General features: G+C 34.9%; 3 protein-coding genes and 1 long non-coding RNA gene across 5 annotated transcripts; 1 reads left to right on the top strand and 3 right to left on the bottom strand.

The window, feature by feature from the left end:
* Positions 1–3,501: 3,501 nt before the first annotated feature.
* LOC124412244 lies at positions 3,502–5,306 on the top strand. Its single transcript, XR_006929777.1, has 2 exons — positions 3,502–3,513; positions 4,579–5,306. It is a non-coding gene; the product is annotated as an uncharacterized LOC124412244 (long non-coding RNA).
* Positions 5,307–6,398: 1,092 nt separating this feature from the next.
* Positions 6,399–10,852, bottom strand: LOC124412239 (membrane-associated progesterone receptor component 1). The gene is made up of 3 exons (XM_046891961.1): positions 10,426–10,852; positions 8,605–8,754; positions 6,399–7,815 (listed from the first exon to the last, which is right to left on the bottom strand). Exons 1-3 carry the CDS (start codon positions 10,739–10,741, stop codon positions 7,700–7,702), a joined length of 582 nt encoding a protein of 193 aa, XP_046747917.1. The 5' UTR covers positions 10,742–10,852; the 3' UTR covers positions 6,399–7,699.
* A 2,068-nt stretch (positions 10,853–12,920) lies between these two features.
* LOC124412243 lies at positions 12,921–13,333 on the bottom strand. Its single transcript, XM_046891969.1, has one exon. The coding sequence runs from the start codon at positions 13,233–13,235 to the stop codon at positions 12,978–12,980; it is 258 nt and encodes an 85-aa protein (XP_046747925.1). The 5' UTR covers positions 13,236–13,333; the 3' UTR covers positions 12,921–12,977.
* Positions 13,334–15,030: 1,697 nt separating this feature from the next.
* Positions 15,031–23,442, bottom strand: LOC124412237 (WD repeat-containing protein 19). Of its 2 annotated transcripts, XM_046891958.1 has the most exons (19): positions 23,218–23,442; positions 22,375–22,754; positions 22,062–22,272; positions 21,599–21,711; positions 21,071–21,488; positions 20,668–20,901; positions 20,474–20,599; positions 20,062–20,359; positions 19,273–19,471; positions 19,096–19,193; positions 18,522–18,804; positions 18,132–18,360; positions 17,790–18,042; positions 17,407–17,717; positions 17,045–17,291; positions 16,702–16,908; positions 16,325–16,611; positions 16,082–16,158; positions 15,031–15,770 (listed from the first exon to the last, which is right to left on the bottom strand). In XM_046891958.1, exons 1-19 carry the CDS (start codon positions 23,230–23,232, stop codon positions 15,647–15,649), a joined length of 4,110 nt encoding a protein of 1,369 aa, XP_046747914.1. In that variant the 5' UTR covers positions 23,233–23,442; the 3' UTR covers positions 15,031–15,646. The 2 variants fall into 2 exon arrangements, with proteins under 2 accessions (XP_046747914.1, XP_046747915.1); XM_046891959.1 differs by lacking the exon at positions 23,218–23,442 and having other exon boundaries at positions 15,032–15,770; positions 22,421–22,474.
* Positions 23,443–23,799: the final 357 nt, after the last annotated feature.

Raw genomic sequence — 23,799 nt, 5'->3', positions numbered from 1 at the left:
ATCCAGGCTTTGCTGTGAATCGCACGATATGTTTCTCTCAGGTGTGAAAAGATGAACAAACTTTTACACTGATCGCGGTGAAAATCAAACTGACAATCACACATGATACTCAATTTCTGTGTTCATCCATTGCTATGGTACAGTAAGGTGAGTGATGATGCATAATTACGATGGGTATAGCGGGAAAGGCTCTTTGAGTTCAGGTCGTTCCCACCACTTTTTTTGCTACCGAAAGAAGTAAAGATAATTATTTGTTCTGGTCCTGCCTCTCACCACATGCAGGAACTGTACGTGGAGACTACAATTTCGAACGCAACTCGATACACATCCTGCACTTGGTGATTTCTTATTACAGTCGAAGGGTATAATGTAATTTCTGTATACTGTAAACTGAGCAGTGCGAAACAGAGAGATGCGATATTAATTTTCATACAACATTCCACAGAATTTTAAAATTCTCGTGTGTTCTATACAGCATTTTACCGCATGCCTAAATTTGCACAAAACACGTAGATCAAAATCAAAGTATGGATTGTAAAGTCCATTTTCTGCATCTTCCATGTTTTTTTCTTGTTCACAATTGACAATTCCTAACTATCGGAGGCTTTATTCAGGAGTCCAAGAAGCTGGAAAGAAGTGATTATAGTCTACCGATAAATTTCTTTAAATCTAACAATATGTACAGAATCTTGAAGGGTTTGAAATCTAATAATTCACTTAAGTTCAATCGAATATATTACAAAAGAAGCTCTCGTCAAGAATGTTCAATGACAATGAGACACTGGCAGGAAGACAAATTCTGGAAATTTTATCAACGTAGAATCTAAACGATTACTATCGAGTCCTTGTTCTACAATGCAGGTTGATTATTCCTTAAACGATGATATGAAATGATTGGGATACCAAGTTTTTGTCACATTCCTAATCATATAATAGAACCATTTATCGTTTTTATATCGATTAAATGCTGCCGCAGTAGATTAATACTGCACCGCTGCGACGAATTGTTATTGGTCCCTTAACACGGGTATATTACATTCACTATAATCTGTATTCTATTGTGAGTCGAAGTTATGCAATGAGTATAATTACCTCTGAAGAATGTTGGAACAAGTTATATGTCAGTGGTCATCCTCCGGCCTTCGATGAAATGGATACAGATGTGCACTTAATATTATATGCATATGAATTATCGAGTCTGAAATTTTAGCGCTTCCATATTTGTGGTTTAAAATTGTTAACAATGTATAGGATATAGTAGATTCTTCCGCGTCGTATTAAACATATCGTTATATTTAACAGACTTACTTTCTTATCCAAGACAATGGATATTTCATCGTGAAAAACCATGTTCGAAATTGTTTATTTCCTGAAAATTATATTGTATTCATGCCGTTAACAACTTATTCATAATTATATCCCTGCTAAAAAGTTGCTCTTTTGAAAAACTCTTGACTCTTGGAATACTTTATGAAAAAATGCAGCAAGTTTCGATTATAAATGAAATTATTATAGCAGGTAATGAACGAGAAATTTTTTTTGAATATTCATGAGAAACTAGTGATATCTCTCATATCTTTTTTCGAACGGTCTGAGTTCTTCAGAGAAATCTTGGTATTTTTAGAGCATTTTGCTCTGACAGGGATGTTTGTATTTGACAGTTTCAATTTTATTTATAATATATTTCATTTCTCTCGTTATTACGTGTTATGCATGAACACAAAACAATGAGAATTAGTTTAGCGGAAACCATAATCGTATCCCTACATTATTTATTATACAAGGACGCGAACATCAACTTATGTAATGTTTACGGAAGTACAATACACAAGTAAAGAAATTATTTTTCAACGTTTAATAAACTTTTCACAGTGTTGTAATACTGATATACATGCAACACGTGTTAATTCTTCTTTTAGTTCAATGTAAGGTACAACATGCATAATACACGAACATCCGGATTTTTCTTTTACGCAATAAGTTATAATATCAAATGCTTGACAAGTCGTCCAGTGCCAATAACAATATTTTTACGCAGTATACGCGGTACGAGTTGACCTATTCTGAAAAGTCATTGACGCAAACAATTTGTGTTGCGGTATAAACAGACACATTTCGTCGTAATTTCTTCTGCACGAAACCCCTCCGTTATGCACCTTATATACACATGCATAGAATTAATTAGGTCAGTCGATATAGCTCCGCGATGTTTCGAGAAAGTATACAAATCGGATTCCCGTAACGCTGCAGATGATTCGTTGAAAACAATCATCGTGCATCCATATGCACTAATTATTTAACAAATAATTTATTCTGGATATATATATATATATATATATATGGTGATTATTGAGAATGGGGAATTTTATAATAATATAAATGATTTTATATTACAAATTATTCATCTATTACAATCATATAAATGGCTATTATAATTCGTTTGTGTGTATTCGAACATAAAGGGAAGTCTTTACAAATGTCCTGATACAGTTTCTTCAGATTTATCCTTTATAACTAAGATACTATTTTTACAGGATTACCGTACTTTCAGTGGGTCAACCCACAATCACAGTATAAAATGTAACTTGCAGTCAAAATTTGTACCCCCGGACTGAAAGAGGGATTTTCTAACTGACTAACAAGTTTGTCAGCTGAAAAAATTAATCTTTTATAATAACGAAAATATGGCAAGTACCAGAAATGTAAGCCCGTCAAAGAACTTACTCAAAATTTATTTATATTCGCAGAATGCTTATTAATTGTGCAATAACTCCCTATAGTGGATGGTGCACCTAGAAAGAAATATTACAGAAGATTTCCCTGATGCGTATTTCGCTTTTACATTTTTGAAAATAATCTTTTCATCTAAGGAAAAGGTCGGGCATGTGCAGAATGTAATAAAGATTTACAATTAGTTCATGAGCTATGCTTTGATTATAAGGTGCATGCAGCCACGGAAATGAAGTACAGACTTCCAATATACCTAAACCTAAATGTAACATGCGCAAGATTCGAAGACCAGATACCCAATTTTTTTTGCACATACACTGTACGTACATAATCCGTACAATTGCTGATACTTATGAACTAAAGCTGAACTGAAACAAGGTTTAATAAAGCCTAAAACTCGTATTGTCAGACGAAATTACATTTTCCAGAAAACGATCACATCAGTATGATCGAATCAGTATTATCTCAATTTCCAGAAGTTACATACGCTGACCGCCTGAATCAGTCTGACATAAATAGATTTAAATGATAAAAATCCTATATCGCAATGTTTTTAACAAGAAAAAAATCTTGCAGATAAATATCCGTGTGCTGAAAAAAATAAGCGTTTATGTCAGTGTCAGGCAACTGTTGAGACGAAAGCGCAGCGGAGTTGTTCAGGTCTTTTACCCGCTTAGCCTTAACAACTAGCCAGGGTTCATCCCCAATCCCAAAAGGCAAAAGGTGAAAGCCCAACTGGCAGGGATGACACTTGATCGATCGTCTCACCCCCGACGCTTTTCCGTCGCCCCCTGCGAACGGCGCGGCGCGCGGTATAAAATTGTTGTGTGCGTACACGCGTATCCATCGCGGACCGCAGCGATTACAAGGAGGTAGGTAGGTAGGTAGGTAGGTAGGTGTAACAAAACAGGGACGAAAGATGCCTACGTGTCCCGCCGTAGCCGCAACTCTGCTGCTTGGACAACCCGGCCGACATCGAAAGGCGCGGAGCGAGGTGAAGTTGGTGGGGAGCGGAGGCATTTTGGTCGCGTGCCGTTTCCTCCCCCCCAAAGACCGAAAGACGCATAGCAGCCTTACGAGGGCGATTGGACATGATTGGAGATTGGAGAGCGGTGTCGGCGTGGGACGATCGTAGACGCGAGGCTCCGTTCTTCTGACTTTGCGCACGTCGACCACGACGCGGCGCACGCTTGGTAGAATTTTCTAACGTAATATAAGGAAGATTTTCAAAAATGATGAGGCAAATGGCGGCCGAAGATTGTATGCGGAAAAGATAACGGAACGGTACTACGTTCCGAGTTTAGTCTTGGAATAATAATATTAAGTATGCCGGAAAGTACAGGCAGGAGAACTGATCGGATTTTTATATATAAAAAAAAAAAAATGTAATTATTTTTTATTGAATATTTAAAAAAAAACGGAATGATGGCATCAACAATTATTGAAGATAATAATAAATCTGTGGATAAATGCAAGTAGTATGAGGACGTAACTATAACGGCTTTTGCTCTCAATTTTAACCGAAACGCGGACAACGCTTGAAAATTGAGGATTTTAGGTCACCGCGAGTAGCCGAAACAAAAAACAAAACATCAAACCAGAATATAATCAGTTGCAAGGATAAGATAGAATTAAATAGTACCCTGTCGTTAATCGTTATTAGAAGTTTTTTTTATCACTGATTACAAATTGAACAACAGAAACCTGTTTAAATATTTAATTTTTCAAATTTTCAGTTTGAAAGTAACAGGTTGAGGCCCGAGTTGAAATATTTTGATCGTATAATTATTTATAAAACTTTATAAATAATCCTTAAAATTGTTGCTACTCTAAAAGAAGGATCAGAAGGATCAGGACAGTATAAAGAAGGAACCGACTCACTACACATAGAACTTAGGAGAAACAGTTTAATTAACAAAAGAGGTTGATATATTCAACTGATATAGGAATATATGGTAAATCACCCACTACCGTTTTACACATAGGCCAATAATTTGAAAATATATCTTTGACATAGACACGTAGTTTCCAATATTCATCAAACATTACAGTACACGAAAATCGATGAGTTTTTATTTTTTATATAAAGTGGTACGAAAAAAGGCTGTTCACGTATGCATACTTGCAAACTTGAGTTGCAAACAATTGTGAAAAAATAGAGACAAAACAGTCAAGTAACGTGAAGTGCCCTATATTGTATTAGCTTCTTAGCACTTAAATCTTGTAAGCAACTTAATCCACTTACTACTTGGTTCGTTAAACTTCACCATTCCAATATACTATGTACAATGCACACTCTTATTAGTTACAGCATAAAATCATCTTTGATGATATAAATACTAATTCTGTGGATAGGGTTTGCCGTATTTCACTTGCAACTAGAATGAATTATTGGGTTATTGTAGTAAAAAATTCTAAGTTTTTGTAAACCCGGATACCATCGGCAAGTGAAAACTGACTGGAGTTAGTAGGAGGTAGAAATATGTTATACACTTTGTTGCGAATGTCACTAAAGGTTCAAAAATCTCAAACTTATAAGTTATTGACAACTGATCAAAAACTTGTAACCAATTGCTCTGCGGATATAAAATAAAAAACATGAAGTTATAGATGTTACATTTTTCGCCTTAGCGATTGATAGATGTAACTTTTTATCTATTTGAACTCTAATTAAAACATATTTTTATGTTGAGCTGAGACTTGAGAAAAATTGGGTTAGTCCAAAATTCAGTCTTATGCACAAGCTGTTGGTTCTTGACAATTATTATGTTTTAGTGTCGCCTCACATACAGTTATCAAAATTAAATGCACATTGTTTCTGTTTAGTTGAATCTCGAAGAATTGTATTAGTTTGAAAACTTGTTACGGTTACTTAAGAAAAAATACTGCGAAAAAAGTTAGATCTGGATAATTTTTAAATGAATTGATTTAGATGTGCAGTCATTTTAATTCAATACAGATATAAAACATATTTTTAATATCACACAAATAATACAATACATTCATTTCCTTGTAGCTCAATCTATACGTAATTTTGACATGTGTTTTCTCAAGTGTGTACTTTTAGCGCTATTCATTGAAATATGAGTTTCTTTTTTTTCTTGGCGAACACCTTTTGTCTGTAATAAAATTTCAACTTTTTCAACCACCAACAGTTTGCGATATTGGTATTTAAAAACGAACAGAGTCATACTATGTATGACAATAAAAACAGTTTAGGCCTGGCTAGTGTGATTTGTGTATTCAAATTTATTTTTGGTAGGTTCATTGAGTACGAAGCTTTTTAAATATGTAATACAGTTACGCTATGTCTTACTGAAGTTCATGAATGACCACTTAGAGGAATGTACGTACAACAAACGGCGAACGACAAAGTACCCAATTCTTTCCTCTGCGGATGTGACAAACCACGTGAATATAAATAGTTAAAAGTGAAAATAATCAAAGAAGTAGACAATTTGCACAGCTAGCTGAAACATGCCTTGAATATTCTAGTACACAGCAGAATCAGAAATTTACTAACCCCAGGTAATTTTTCTTACGTGTAGTTTACAGTACGATTTTCAGTTTTTTTTTGTTCAAAAATATCTAATATTATTAATTCACGTTCAATTTTTTAAATTATTACTCTTATTATTAATATAGAATCAATGACTGGTTCCACCTTATTTGTTCTATTTACTTGTTTTTTTGTATCAAGACTCAGCCTTACTCAGTTAAAAATACTACAACCGGAAAGTATAAACAAGAAATTTGCTTGTTTGGATAAAATGATTTTTTTAATCGAATTAAGCAAATTCCTCACAGATAATTAGTCGGTATATAAATAGTACAACTCGAATTTCTTCCTAAAAATTCTTACATACATCTTTATAGAATATTTTGATGCAATGGTAATTCTAAGTGGTATAATTAAGAAAAAAAAAAAAAAAATGTACTGTTCAAACACAAGTTTTTCCTAGGTTGACAGTACGATTGAAGTTTTGACCAACCGGTCATTCACAGAACGGGTAGATATCAAGTTTGTTGAATTTTTATACATTTAAATTTGTACAAATAATTATAAACAATTAAATTTTCAGTTTTTGATCATAAGATTTTTACGTACTGCAGTAGAGCTGGTCTTGCGTTGCCTATTCAGAAGTGTGTTACGATGTGTCGTATATTACGTACGTTTATGCCATACAATTTGTTTTTACTGAAAATTGTTTAATTCATATAATTTATCGATAATTCAGGTACGAGGCATTTACCAAGCACTGACAAACGCTCCACGGTAATAAATCACGGATGGTAATGTACAGATATACAGGGTGTCCAGCAATTACAGTAATGGGAAAAATAATTGATAAGCTTTATAAGACAAACTCCTATTTTCGTCTGTACATATCACAAGTACGATATCCAGAAGTTGATTAGATATCTCTAGTGTCTATCAGTTTCATTTATACGTACATCCCGAATGGATAGCAAAACACCCTGTACTTGTTACATATAAATGCATATTTGTTAAATATAGCTTAAATTTTTAAATAATGAGTTTTGAATCAGATTCACTTTTCAACGTTTGTATTTAATATGATGCTGGTATTCATTACTAGTAGCTTGTATTCCGTATGCACTGCTTGAGTAAAGTGAAATATTCTCAAACTTGTACGTTTATTGATTCGGTGTTTAGAAAGAAATTTCGAATATACACGTCAATTATTGATTCAAAAATACAACAAACCAGTGCCAAGTCATATTTCTGTGCAATGCTTGTTCTCAACGTTTTAAGTATATCTAGCACTCCTGTTGCAATATTACAAACAGATTAATCTTACACATTGTTAACTAGGATGGTACAGAACGCGATTAAAAATCTGCAACTGCATCTGCGGGTCATAATTTTAATAATTTTCAGATTTTCATTAAATGTGTGGACAGCATTTCCGATGATGTATCTTATTCATATCATGCGCTGGAGCGGTCAATTGTCCTTGGACTTGGATTCAACTTCTTGTTGGCTGCCTTCTTCTTCTTCGTCCGAATAATTCGTTGGCAATTCACCAGGCTTCAAAAGTCGTCCAACGTACTCGTATTTTTCTGAAAATTATATCACCAAACTTATTTCATTTACAAATACATGAAATTTACTTTCACCAAGAACCGAGTTTTGGCCTTTGCTTAAAATTGGAGAAACTTCATTGCATCATGCACATTTGCATTTTACCTCATATATATGACTTTTGTTTTCATTATTTTATTTATTGGTAAACGAACATGTGGATTATAACTGTTAACTTGTTGTGAGTATTGACTTGAAATACAATTTACAAGCAATGTGTTTATTATGCAGGCCTTGAACTTTGATCTTCTGAATTTCATTTGGTAACCCAATGAGAAGTGGGGGCGAGATCAACTGCGTATTTCAACAGTCACTACTGAATTGAATATCAATATAGTCATCAATTCCTAGTTAACACGTGCAGTTTTTGAATCGAAACCTGGAAGTTCTCTTTGCTATCCACATCTCATTCTCTACGATATATGCTGATATAATTTCAATAAATCCGATGGTTTTATTTAGCAATTTTCACACTGTGGATGTGTTGTTTTTAGTAGCAAGATGGAATTTATAAAACTCTAAGCTCTGTAAAAAATTTCCAACTTGTTGAACTTTACGTTTTTTAACAACGATAAAATCTAGACCCAAACATGCAATGCTCTCCAACAGCTACAACACTGATGCCTAAATGTTGTCAGATGTATAATGTAGAATCATGAAGTATAATAAGGAATTTGCGCAGGCATCTCTGTGTAAATAATAAAGTAATGCCTATCATTTAAAGTACAAAGTATAAGGGGAGATATTTTATTGAATCAAGTTTGAACCTTTGAACTGTTCCTCCCACTCCCTGACAGAATCCATTTCCACGGAAGTGAAATCACTCAAATCATCGTATTTGTCTGTCCCTGGGACGACGGAAAAAGTTGCCAGACCACGACTGGCATCTCTGCCTGCGAATGCTGCGTAAGGCCCACCTGAGAATTAAGCAAAAATATACATATTTTACACCGTGAATACAATAATTTTATTAACAATCATGCCAATTCTAAAGAGATACATATTAGGGTGATTACCATTTGTTCTGAGTAAAAGTTAGCGCGGTGCATATTCAAACACACGTGATCAAAAGTATACCATAACCAATGTGTGTTATTTTTATGAAATAAGAATGTTACACAAGCTTATGTATCTATATCAAAAGTTCTCAACCAATTCACACTGTGGTTGGTGATGTCCTTGGTGTGAAATTATAGCCAACTGTGGTTTTATTGATAATAAAAATAAACCAATTGTTTGAAATCAGCCTGGAGGAGATATCTCCAAATAATGCTTGTTTCGAAGATATCAAATTTTGCAGATTGCGACACCTTACTCTGCTGATTGAGGTTTACAACATTCTGAGGTAACTCAACACTCAACGAGGTAACGAGTAATCGACATTTCTGGATCAAACTGTTTGAGTGTAATTTTGCAAGAACCGCGCAAACATCGATACATATCACGAGTTAGCTTATTGTGAATCTTTTCTGAATTATGGCCAAACGAGGGTACTGTGAAATTCAATCATATTATTTCTTTCAACTTTCTAATAATCTGCATCAGGTAATAAGAGGAGTTTTTGAATCCAAAGCAGAATTCTGAAACAATAAAAAATACCACCTGATCATCAAATACATACAACCTTAACAAAAAAAAAAATTTATGTCTTTGACATGTTATTACAAGCCCTTGTTCAGCAGCAATTGTGGTTTGAGATTAAAGTGTGAGCATTGCATAAAGCCATACATTGTAAAAATCAGAGTTTATGATATATTTATCGAAACATTAATTTTATCAGTCGACTACTGTTTCGTATCCGACTAGCAGCGAATCTCCTTTTGAAGTTTATTCAGCACATAATAAATTTGTAGTTTCTGATCAATTCATCAGTAATGCAGTTCGAAAATAAATTCAGATCCCTGTTGAGTTGAAAAGTAATTAATGGAGAAAAAAGCAGGAACTATTCTACAACAGTACAAGTATTTATTTCACCATAGCTGTATGGTTTTTTGTAGTTGAGAATGTAGTCTGGAACCGTTGATCACTCGTTGACTAAGAATTACATATTGTGCAAAAATCGAAAATCAATTTCATGGTATTATAACTGTTAAAAAGACTCTGGTTACAGCTGAGTTTGCTAATTGAAAAGATATCTGACATAGTTTGCTATTCTTGATAGCGGTTGCCTTGGCACATATGATATGGTTAATGGGTATATTCGTTGGCGTGAAATGCAGGTAATTTGCAAGAATGAAACAGAGGTGAAAGCAGAGAGACTGCCTGATGAAGATCAGACCAAAATAACAAATTTTTGTCAGCGAATGACGACATACAAGCGATTATTATTACTGTAACATCGAAAGTATGATCGATCGTGAGGCTAAATGAGCACCGTCATTCCATCGCGTAGGGAAACACTTCAATTTAGTGCCCGTCATCATTTTACGCAGCGATATGCGACGATGATAACCGAATGAATGTGTTGCATCGCATCGTGTAAGTACCGTGTTTGCAGTATATAGGTATGTGTGCGATCATACGCGAGTGGAATACTTCAAGGTAACGCTGAGCTAGGAACGCATCGAGTATAATAAAAATGAAATTACCGGGACCGTAGAACCTGCGTCCTCGCGTTACGTCGTAAACACTGCCGTTGACTGCCATCAAAATTCGTTTGTCAGGACCGTTTCCATCGTACTGTTTCAATTGCTCGACAGTGAAGTCCCGTTTCAGTTTCGGCAATTCTGGTTCGACGTGTATCGGCGCCTCGACTTTCGTCTTGTGTTTAAATATTTTGTAAACAAGTAGCGCTATTATTCCAACCAGTACAAGGTTTATCGGAGATGTGAATATTTCACTAATAACATTAGTCAAGAGCGACCCGGAACCGGACTCGGCAGTGACCCTGCCCTCTTCGGCCATTTTCACTGCGGCTGACGGATTCCGACAACAGACAACAGACAACTGATCAACCGAACCCAGTTTTCGGCATTCCCAACCAGCGCTCGCATGTTCGCCGGGAAGCGAGGAAGGAAACGATGATGAAAACCTTGAGATGACGTCACTGGTTAACGTCTTTTTACTTTAGTTTGCTGCCGCATTGGCGCTGCTGTCGCTTACTGCTCATAGACTTGCGACTTTATAGATAGACTGCGCGGTCCATGCACTGAGCTCAAACCTTAGAGCATATACAGTAAATGATGCTTAAGGCTCAAACCCTAATTAGACAGAGAAAGCAGCAAGCTGTAGGAGACGGACTTCTTACTCTAATCGGTGACTTGGCGGGGGAAACAAACAGACTTATTCAAGTACATACACCTCGCCGTCAAAGAGCTCGATCCCCGCTTGCCTTATTGTTTTCCCCCATTTCCCTAAGACTTTACCCAATCCGCTCCACCGTCCTTAGTTTTCCACGTTTTCCAGTGCTCGTTGCGACACTTCTCGGCTTGTTAGCCTACTAAGCACGGCTCCACAAGCCCCACAAAGCCTACGCGCATTGCAAAATTTGTTTTTCCAGATCTACAATACAGGTCGTAGTTCTATAGTTGAGGCGTCAGATAACGCAACGCAACCTAGAGCGGATCTTTCTCTTACAAATGACGCGAAATCACTTACAATCACCTATAAATGATCTACAAACGATTCTGTATAAGCAGAACTTAATTCGATTGTAAATTGCAACTATGAGAGGCCAACGTCACGCGAATATCTTAGCCAAATTTGTTCTATTAATAACAACTGAACTATATATACTTACAAACGACGGGAAATCACTAACAAACACCTACAAACGATTAAACAAAAGAAGTACATACATTATATGCTCAAAGTTCTAAATTAGTTTGATGATATCAACGATTTTTTCACTTTGATCTAACATTTTAATTTTATTACACCATTCTCTACAAGTTGTCTTGAACAGCACTTACATGACTATTTCTGAAGCATAATAATAAGTATTGATGATGAAAAAATGGCAGGGAAGAATTTGATACTCCGATTTTTGTTGCCACTCTGTGGATGAAAAATATCTACTCGTATGATTGTTTTTCATTATGCATTGACAGTTACTTCAGTTAACGACTGTGGCAGCATTTTACTGCACATATAAATCTTATCTATCTTATATTGATCTTTAGTCGACACTGTGGTTAGCTAAACAATTGAGTCTAAAAGAATAGAATAGGAATGGTCAACTTGATCGGATCCGAGATCTACTGTCTACTGTCCAGACTCTGTGCAATCTACCAATATCAAATCTTTATCGCAGCATTAAATGAAATATTTTTCAACGGTCATGTATTTGTATTTGTCTTGATGCAATCGATTGGCGTAATATCTATGATTAATCGATTGGCCTTCCCGGGAATAGCACAAATCTCAACTGTCATGATCGCCAAAAATTGTTTATAATGTTAAAATCAAATTACAATACAGACGAATCGGACACTTTTTAAATATAATAAAAAAAAACTGGATTTAATTCTACAAAATGATGTTTAACACGTGAAATAAAGATGATCAGGATTGTGGGATGTGATGGTAGAAAAGAAATTATGAAACTTTTCGCCAATGCAGGAGTAGACTAGATTTCTCATAACACCACAAGATATGAATGACATCTGAAGGATGTCTGAGATCACAGAAGTTGATTTCTTACATTCCGTATGTTTGTATACATATTTATGTTTATAAACGTGCAGAAAATAGAAACTTGACTGACGTGATTAAGACGCGATTTTATTGCTAACATCTGCACATTGCTCGTAATTGCTTCCATTTCTAAAACTCTGTCTATTCCTGCATGTACGTAAAAACAGTAAAATACAGATTTCGAAAAGCAGAATTTACTGATATGCGTGAGAAAAAAAATCTACAAGTAACACAACATTTTCAATATCTTCAAATTAAATTTTTCTCGAGACATCTGAGTTCGAGTAATTATTATATTAATGTGTATTATATTATTACGCGTTAATACGCGTTACAAAAAAAAAAAGTTACAAGTAATGCATCTTCGATATCTTCGTCAAGTTTGTTTTGCTCGCTACATGTACGTTCGATTAATACATTCGAAATACAATATTTACGGCGTAGTAGGTAGAGTTCACGCTGCATTGGTGGTATATTTTGGCGATATTTCCTTCCAATTCTTGCCTTACGGTGTAGGCGTGAGCAATGCTGCTACGCAGGCAGCTTCGCAGGTGGCGAATCCTGCATTGCATGCGACCAGGGCTGGGACGGCCGCAATTTGTGCACCAGGTACGGTGCCGAAGGTGAACCCGGCTGCGGCGAAACAGGCAGTCACTACGGCTGCACATCCAGCGTAGCAAATACCAGCAGCTAACGGACCAGCTTCCACGTTGATAGTGCCAGCCAGAAGGAGTATCAGCACAACTGATGTTGAAATTTTCATCTTTGCCAAGCGATGAACTTTTTCGCGAATAAAGAAACTTGCGAGTTTGAAGAACTTTGCTTCCTAGTGCTCTGCACTGTACGAGGAATCGCGTTACAATGACCTGAAATGGCGATGCGGATCGCGTTCTGCTTCGACGATCCAACCGACGACGTAGCTGCGGGATTCCTGGCTACGTTCGCAATATCTCCATTCTTTTCTGGCCTTTGACTCATCACTGAAAGAAAGAGAAGGAACTAGTGGAACGGATTTGCGTCACTTACGAACGCAGCCCGTTCTAGAAGTTTCGAAGTCGACAGCTGCGATATACGCGTTTATCTTCGATACATCGACGGCGTGAGTCATTCAATTGTTACCGCGCGTCGGGCAAGTCCAGTCATGTTTAAAAATAATCGTTTTTTTAGGTGAAGAAACTTTGATACTTTTTAAATTAGTACAAAGAATTCATATTTAATGCGCTTATAATTTTAAGAATTAATTGAATTCTGCGATTTCTAAAGCACATACATTCGTACCGCGATCTACAACAAGCCGTTCAGTTTTTCACAGCAAAACCCGAGTTCTTACTAATTATTCTGCAGTAGAATTGACTTGCTTAGCCGATTGCAAAGGAAAGGCACAATTTAGTAGGGATATAAACGGCACAATTTACGCCGGGATAATTTAAGACACATCCTTCGTTATAACACTAAACGATATTGTTTCATCAAAACAGAATTTTTTTAATAGTTTTCGTTTAAATCGGCAACACAGAAGTTTTCACTTTTTTTTTATGATTTTTTCATAATCATACCCAGTACCGTTATTACATTATAATTAATGTAGGTAAATAAAGTGTCGTCCATAATAGTAATTTCATGTTTATTAAATAGATATATAATAATCATTAGTCGGTGGTTGTTTGTTTTCATAAATCACAATGATACATGCAGGGTTGCTATTTTGAGTGAAATGTATTGTATGTTGTATACAATCTTTGATAATATAAATCATCTAAGTGTACTTTAGTGCTTTGTACTACAGGGTTTAAATGGCCTAGGTAAGCTTAATTGTGTAGACGGTACATGAAACTAATAATTGAATAAATTTATTGAAGGAAGTAGCAAAATCAAATTACAGCAATACTACCGTCGGCAAATTGAATTTTTGTGTTTGAATGAACAGTCTTATAATATGGATAATCAATTTTGAACACACTTATTATTTCAATGCACTGCAAATTTCAGGAATCAAACTTGCAACACTATCGATTTAGAATCTATTTAAATAAAACTGTTTCCATGAAGTAAATGTGAAAAAGTTTGAATGGAATATAAAAAAAAATTTTCATTTATCTTCAGGTACATACACCGATAGCGGATATGCAGTTTAGCTTAGGGACGGTGAGAGTATTGGAATCATGAGGGATTATTGGTAAGTGTGACTTCTTAGAACCAATTTAATAATAAAAAAACTTACATTATTGAGCCACTATATTTTGGCCAGTAATGTTTAGAACTCCGACTTTGTTTTGTTTTCGATATGAAATGAATGTCTGTTTTCTGAGGAATAGGCAACGGTCGAATTTGATACATGATTCATGCGTGTCTTGTTATTTTGCCAACGTTGATAACGTAATATCTTGTCCATGATTGAACATCACATATCAAAAAATGACGGATATGCTTTCTTTGCAAAACAGGGCTTTAGTCAGCATATTATAAATTGTGAAATATTCTTTCAAATCCAATAAAATAATATTAATTTTTTTTCTACACTATAATACTTATAGGTCAGATTTCCATTTCAATACGATACAATTACATAATATTATATCAACATCAATCACCGCAGTTAATGTATGTGATTTAGCTATTGCACAAAGATATACATAAAATGAAAGGCAGGTCGTAGGAGACCAATTATTGATTGTCAGAATTATATTTGAAGCGCTAAATTAATTGTAAGTGTGAATGAGAAACTGCAGTTTTGGAAATACAATACAAAAGATGCTTTCAAAAACAAATGAACGTAGTAATACCTTCACAGTCTTGCTAATTCCAAAAATTTGAATATGTGTTGAAACATTTTACACACAAACCACAATTATCAGAATTGCAAAATTATCAACTAAAGTAAATAGTTAACAACTTGCAAATTCATCTGTTAAAGTTAAAATATTATTGGTTTCTTTAGTACATGTATACTCTCACAACTCCAGTTTACAACTCAAGTCCTTAAAACTGTTGAAAATTGCATTATATGCTTTGTGGTTTGCATTACATCATATGATCTATACTCTACCGTGATATGTGGTTACAACAATAAAACTTTGAGCTAATTAAGGCACGATCCGCCAGTCAAATTATTTTTCCAACTTATGGCCCAGTATGTATTAACAGATTTTAGATGCATTCCATGGGAAAGATAGCTTAAATCTTTGATATATTTGAATCTTGAAGATCAAGGTATGGTCGTATATCGACAGATGACGAAACCGTGTTAAGATCCACATGTTCTGTACACATCGGACATGTTTCTTCTGTTTCAATGATGCTGTATAGAAAACCAAATTAATCTTCATTAATAAAAAGACATAAAGGGATAGAGTACGAGTGTACGTGTGAGATAAATCTTAAAAATTTTGCAATTGTTTCTCCTGATATGTATAAGTTTGGATTTCAACTTGACGTCACGCAGCATATTTCTAGTTTTACAATTTTTACCGTCTCACGAGTGGTTTCAACATAATCAGGCTATTGAAAATAATCTGCAGAGTATCTAAGTATCTATAGAGTACAGAGTATTATGATAATAAGAATAAAATAATAAATTGACACAGATGTGTTTACGATAACAATACTGACCGCAAAAACTCAGTTGCAATAGCAGGAAAATCACATTGTGGGCAAACTGTAAAGTCATCTTCCAGAATATGTCGACCCTGAGCACAGATAAATTTAATTCGAATATGTGATCGCAAGATAGAAGCGATAGTATTTTCCATAAAAATACCAAGTTATTAGTAAACAAATCTTAACAAAGTCGAAAACGACTGCTAAATAGATGCAATTGATTCTGTAATATTAGTAACTGTCATAGAGCATTACCGTTGCTATGCAAAAGGGTATTGTGTTTTTACACTTGTCACATGTGACTTCCGTTTCTGGTAATCTATGTTTACAATATGGACATGGTGTCAATGGTTCATTCTCCATTTCATTGTCCTTGGTCTTTGGAGGTTTCCTCACAATGGCTTCAATCTTTTTACTGTACTTTGCATCGATCTGAGATCGGTATTCAGGGCGCATAAGCATTGCAGCAAAATTAAAGGCTGAATGCTTTAGACCAGCCCTATGACATTCTATCACAGTGGAGGTCAAAATAGGAACGATATCTGAAATTAATATAATAGATTGACATCAAAGGTATGTAAAAGTCTAATTTGCGCTTTTAAAAAATAAATAAATAAGTAAATAGTACTCACGCGATGGAAACTTTGAAATATTGTTTGCTACCCTTACTAACATTCGAGCACCACGTAAATGGTCGTTTCTTTTCACATGCAGGCGCACCAGTATATATGAATGTAATAACCTGAGATTATTTTGCATTTCCAAAGGTATGTTGATTTTGTTTCTCTTCAGTTCTTGGTACATACCAAATAGTACATCGTGAGCATTTCTGTAGTTTCCTGTAAAATAATGAAAGTATATTTTAAACTCTTTCAATTTCTTGGCATACGTTAGTCCAAATATAAATACCTATTTGTCAATACTAACTTTCAATTATTAGACCTGCTGTAACGTTTTGTAGAGACTTTCACTCACCATTGATTTGTTCCTCATTGGCAATAATGATAGCAGTTTTCGCAGCTTCTCTGTATTGTTTCCTAGCCATATACAGTCTGAAGAGATATTTTGGATCCTTTGGTAATCCATCACCACCTAACAAAAAGTCTATAAGTTGATTTGCTAATTTTTCATCTTTTGATGATGCTACAGTATCTATTGATAATGTAAGAGCAGCGTCGTCATCAGCGGCTAGTTGAGCAGCTTTTAGCAAATGTTTTAAGGCCTAAAATATAAAAAGTTATACTCAGATTGGAAAGCACAATACAGTGTGTTTACAAACGAACAAATTAGGTATATGAATTGACAAAGATAGGACCTAGAAAAATTCTTCAACGTACCTTCTGGTATTCCTTTGCATAAAAATAATACTTCCCAGCTAATAGACTATTTCTCTGTGATTCAAAATGAATCGCAAGGCTTTTGAAATCTTCTATTCTAACATTGTCGTTGTCAAGTGTGGTAACTAAAATATCTCCATATAGTTCCATTTTTCCATGTTGATTCGCCAGCTGGAAAGCCTCGTCATGACAGTTGGAAAGAATCAGAAATTTAATGGCAGAATTGTAGTCATTCATCCTTTGGAAAAATCTGGCTACCATTTTAGCACCTTCAATACTCTTTGTTTGTTGAACAATTTCCACGCTTCTAGCTGCAATTTCATGATATTGCATTACTATACGTCAGTTCTTATTCAATAATTAAGACAACACACAAATATTACCAGGATTATTCAAATGATCCAAGTTGATTCTAATTATATTATCAAAATCCTTTGCAGTTTCATATGCCTTCGCAGCTTCTTCATATTTTCCTTCAAGTTCTTTAGCTTTAGCAAATTGAATATGAATTTTCGGAGATGATATTTGCGGCAAAAGTTGACCAACCTTATGCCAGTTTTTTAGTTTTATGTATGCTGAAGCAGCTTTATCAAAATATTCGGATTTTTCATACAAAACTGCAGCTTCACTGAATTGCTATAATTATAAAAAGGCTTCGTATAAACATTAATGAGTTGAAAGCTAAAATCAAAGCATATAGTAGAATAGGCTAATTTGACAAATACCTTCATTATTTCTAAAATTTCTGCGCACTCTTTTCTTAGAGACCGTGGACTGTCCACATCCATGGCTATGCCGACACCTTTTCTACTGTCTCCGCATCTTATAGACATTCTTGCAATGCCTGCAAGACATTGACTCCTATGATTGATATTTTGAAAGGCCAAAGTCGACTGAATGTTACTATCGACCAATCCTCGTTCGTAATTAGCTAAAGCTTTTGGATAATTCCCTCTGCAATAATAAATCTGAACACGTTACGTTCCACAGCTCATCTAACAATAATTTTTTTACTATTTACAAAGTCTCTCGCTTGCTGAAATTTATGGTAGTTATTGATGTTTTCATATTGATGAACTATGGCATGTGCCACGTGGGATTTCAAAAAGACTTACGTAAATTCCAATTGCTGAGCATATTCTCTAGCAATGAACGGAATTTCTTCTGGCTTTAATTTCTGTGCTAAATTGAGAGCTTGTTCCCATTGCATCAAATCTCTTCTTAAATTCAAAGCTTCAACCGGTTGGGAGGAGCGTAAAAAGAACTTTTCAGCTTGATTATAGTCCCCCAGTAAAGTTGATGTGTGGCCACATAACAATGCGAGTTCATCTATGTTCTCTAACTTTTGCAAAGACCACACAGTTGACACATCTTCTACGTGCCTATAAACTCGTAATGCTGAAAACGATTGTCAATGAAGAATTGAAGAATTCTACCACTCATTATAATACCATTTCATTTCAAACGGGATAACTATGTTAAATGAGTGTTGTTATTTCTGTCCATAAGAAATTGATAGAAATCTAAGATTTCGGTAGATAAGCCATATACAAAAGTTGCATATGTATATGAAAGCATCGAAGCATGGTTGAAAAAAGATTTTACAAATTCAGAATGAATATCCAAAGTAATTTTTATGTTTGCTACTAAATAATCCTCTACGTGAATGTGAATGTGACTTTAGCTCACCGAATTCTATGTTCAAATTAGCCAATGCACTTGTTCCCAAAGATTTCCAGCATTCACGATCATTCAATTTGACACATGCGTCCCAGGCATGTTTAAACCTACTCAAAAACAGAATGGTCACTTCAATGTGAAGATTCTGAAAACTCGAGAATAGATAAAATGATGTACAATGCAAACCTTCTACATGCGAGGTGATTTTCTAAAATTTCCTCTATTCTTTTCATATCAACAATATTACCAATTTCTTCGTGTGATGATAACGTTAGTTGCGTCAATCTACTACCAGCTGTACTTAATGTTACTTCGCCAGAATACATCAGCATTGGTAAAGTTTCCACAGGTAATTTTGTCTGGGAGACTTTTACCACTTTGCTTCCTGAAAAATAATGACATCAATCATATAATGTTGTTATTTTCTAAACTTGAAACAAGTGAATGGGGAGAGTACTCGTTAATCTCTGTAATCAAAATTTTCAATAGTCAAGTTAGTCGAAATTTGCATAACAGAATTAGAGGTGGGTTGCGCAACTCAAAAAATATTGCAAAACTGATTTTAGAACTAATTGAATGGATCAGATGTTTTCGTACCTTTGTACTTTCTAGATCTATAAAAAGTTGAAACGATTGCAGATATTAAAAATTCGTATTTTATCAAGGGATATAATTTGTTTTCAACCGAGCTTAAAAACCTTAGGATACATGTGATATAGTTTCTGAATTTTACTTTGAAAAACAGTTTACGTATTCTTATTTTTGTTCCTATTGAAGAAACCTGTAAAGGTAACGCTTTACCATACCAAAGCAAAAGCAATAATTTTCAATGTGTCACGTTGTCATTCAACTCGTGTGAATTGCTTGCCGCCACCCTCAACTTCACAAGCAAGTGCTAAATTATATCCTTGAGGAACCCTTTTGCGCAACTACATCTTCATGGCTGGTGTCAATAATTTTAATAATTATGCATACCTTCTATATGATATTTCACAAAAATATAAGTGACGATAATGGTTTGATTGTATACTGCAAATACTCCACGTTCGAAAATATTTTGATCCCATATAATGCCTTCTATTGAATCTGGACATTCTGGTATTGGTATAATGTTTTCGTTTATCGGATCGTAAACATATGCATCGTATTTTTCATCTATAAAAGACAGCTGTGTTCCGTTCGCATCTAGATAAATCTGTTTGATCCCATTCATGTGCGTAATTTCGCTAGATTGATCAAATGCCTCCAAGTAGAAATAAACTATCCGTCCCATCTGTTAAGCATGTCGTTAATTAGTAGATCAAATCAATCAATTTAAAAACAGTGAGTAAATATAGTTTATTCAGTATGTAAAATTCCGCATTTCTATTTGAGATGAAAGTCTTACATCATTTCCGTAAACTAAAAAGTCAGGTGACAGAGCATGGCACGTTATTTTAGAATCCGAAGTGTTAGTTTGTGGAAATATTTTTGATTCAGTTGCACCGTTCGCCGAGTCCTGTTCAGTTTCTATCTAAAATAAAACGCCAAGATTTTAATTCGTTATCTCTTACATTTTGCATGTACAACATGCAAACTTACAGTGTGTAACTGAAGCTTCCCGTCAAACAGAACAGAAACAAAAGTTTGATTCAGGCATATGCTCTCAACTGTCCCTAAGTAATCCCTTTCAAAATGTACGGGATGATCATAATTGAATTTTGTTAAATTCCAAAATAATACTCTGTTATTCAAAGCTGCTGCTAAATGCAAAGGCCCAACAGCCATTACAGATGGCTCTATCAGGGTATTGATTGTCTGCGGTGTTGGTTTACTCTGAAAATATTCATTTGTGTCATTATTTGCATATTCTGAAAACAATCTACCTCTGAAAATTTCGTAACTTGAATTGAATCCTTTTTTTTGTAGTTATTAATATGTTTTTCTGCTTATTGCTCCACTCAATTATGAACTATATTATTTGCTTCATGTGCAGTTTACGTACCTTGTCAAGCATATATAAATGTACAACCACTTCAGTCAGGCTCGTTAGAATGGCAATTCTATTTCCACATACGCTGGTTATTTTTGGTAATTGCAATAAGTAAATTAAAACATTTCCACCGTGCGTTGCAGCGGCTAACATACTGCCGTCGGATGACCATTCCACGTGACTGATGCCTGTCTCTCCTGCCAAAGTTATCACTTTATTGGTTTCTTCTAAATTTTGTATACTATGTACTTTCAACGTATTGTCGCCACATGTTACAAGTTTTCCAGCAACGTTGTTCAGTGCAATATCATTTAAAGAATCTCGATGATTTTTGACTTGAAATAACTCTTGTCCAACTTCTTTGATATGCGTTGATATTGCTATTAGAAAGCCAGCTTCAAAACCAACCAATATGTAACCATCGCCATACCTGATTCACATTTCACAAAATAAACAATGTAGATATAAAATTTTCTTTTTCTCTGTGATCAAATACTAGATATATTATAGTGACGTATGCATTTTTTAGAATAAACTCACCACTTGTAAGTCACGATTTGACCATAGCGCTTTTGAAACGCTAATTCAATCGGATTGTCTGGATCCAAAACATTGTATAAAAATAACGTTGTTTTACTGACAACAAGCGATACCTGTTAAATATTAGGGTTCATTATTAGTTGTTTTCTACATCTAATTACTCGTTTCACCAACATCATACATACTTTCTACCTTAGTAGTTACTGATCAATTAATTTTACTGCTTTGAGCGATTGTCAACTGATTTTTATATTAATATCTGAAGATATGATTCGACAATTGAATTAGGAAGCATCCACCCCTTGTGTACCACAAAAATAAACTAAATTCCAGTTTCTTAAGAAGATTTGAAAGATGCGAATACGATAAAGGGATCAGATTGTGATAAAAGCATTATAACATAAAACCGAGTATTTTTAAACTAACAATTTCTCTGAAATTATATACCAAATAGATATCATACCGTGTTTTCACCGCCGATTCTCTGGTCCATTTTCATTTCACTAAATTGAAGGTCGGATGGTTCTCCTTGTATTGTTATTTCCCTACGTGTATCACCTTCGCACGTACTGATGGATAAAACCTTATCTTCACTCGCCAAAGCAAGGAGACCCTCCATTGACCACGCGCCGCAAACAATTCTCTTTTTGTGTTTACCTAGAATAGGAATTCGTCTGAAAAAGAAAATTTCATATATTTATAACATTTCATATAATTTGAAAGCTACGTATACAGTGATAGCGACTGTTTTATTTTGTGTAAAAAATTTTACGCACTTGGCATTAATATGATCGTAAAGCGCTAGGTTTCCTTTTTGCGTACCCACTGCAAGAGTGCAGTTCTTTTTCGACCAAATCATGCAAGTTAAATTATCTCTTAGTCCCGTATCTATTTGCGATTTTTTTCCTGTCGTTGCATCCCACAAGGTAATAGCAGATGATCCGTTTGAAATCGTAGCCAATAAATCTCCGTCGGCGTCCCAACCCATGCCGGTACATAGACCAGGAAGTTGAATACGGTCTTGTATTTCCCCTTGACGGTTGTATATCACAACTGCCGAATCGCAACCGGTCGTAGCTAAATATGTACCGTTGCCAGGGCGCCAAGCAATGTACACGTTTCCAGGACCATGCGGTTGGTCCAGGCGGTATAAGACCTGTGCACAGAAATAATGGATTCAATTCACAATAGGAAGAGGCAATATACATAAATTTTATTTCGCACTTTGAAACGCGCACAATGCTAGTGTAAACTGAATTGAGTTTTGTATATATAAAAGTTGAATAACAGAACTAATGAGAGGATAAAAATTTGGAACAGTGGTGAAAAAATAGTGATTAGATATAGAAAGAATCAAGAAGACAGATGCCAGTTTTACTGTTAATTTTTGATTTACAAACGTCTTCACTTAAGAAAAAAATAGTGTTTCTATAATTTAAAAAAAACACATTTTGCTCCATCCAGAAATGTTTGGATATAAGTAAAGGTAGTGAGATTTTTTAAAATTAAAACGTATATAAATGAGGCTCTTTAGTATCTGCTTTCGAAGCGTTTTGTTGGACATTAGTTTTAATTAAGTATTGTAATAGTTTGATGTTTGAGATTAATTTATAACCTACCTTATCTGATGCCATTCTTACAAGATGACAAACAACTTGAATCTTTGCTAGTAATTAATACGCGGGATAGGAATCATGATTGTTTATGTTAGCATCAACCTATTGCACTGATATCGATTTATTTGACACATTTTCAAACTGAATGTCACCACAAACTCCATGTTGTTTATTACGTAGCGTGCTTGAACGCGTCGCATGCAAGGCAGCAAGCAGGACGATCGAGATTTGAAACTCTGTGTTTGAAACTGCAAAGGTGTACTCCTGCGTAATCATCTCTAAGAACGAATCGCGTGTATGGAACATGTGAAAGCCGACTTCGATTTTCTACCAATCGTATTCGAGATCATTTAGCGCACATTTTAAATGGGAAATCTCCAAAATTAGTTTTCACCCTTATGATCAACGCGAGTTTGTCTTTTGTATTTTCACTTTTAATACAAGAATTCGGCATTACTGAGTTTCAATTTTGCTAACAAAAATTTCGAAATAGTTCACCACAAAACAGAATATTTGGGGTGAAACCTTGCTAAAATTGTCTAGAATTTTTTCTCGTCATTTAATTTTATGCGCGGATTGTGGAAA

The sequence above is a fragment of the Diprion similis genome, chromosome 11 (assembly GCF_021155765.1).
Source record: "Diprion similis isolate iyDipSimi1 chromosome 11, iyDipSimi1.1, whole genome shotgun sequence".
NCBI lineage: Eukaryota > Metazoa > Arthropoda > Insecta > Hymenoptera > Diprionidae > Diprion > Diprion similis.
This window is presented reverse-complemented; position numbering and strand designations above follow the sequence as displayed.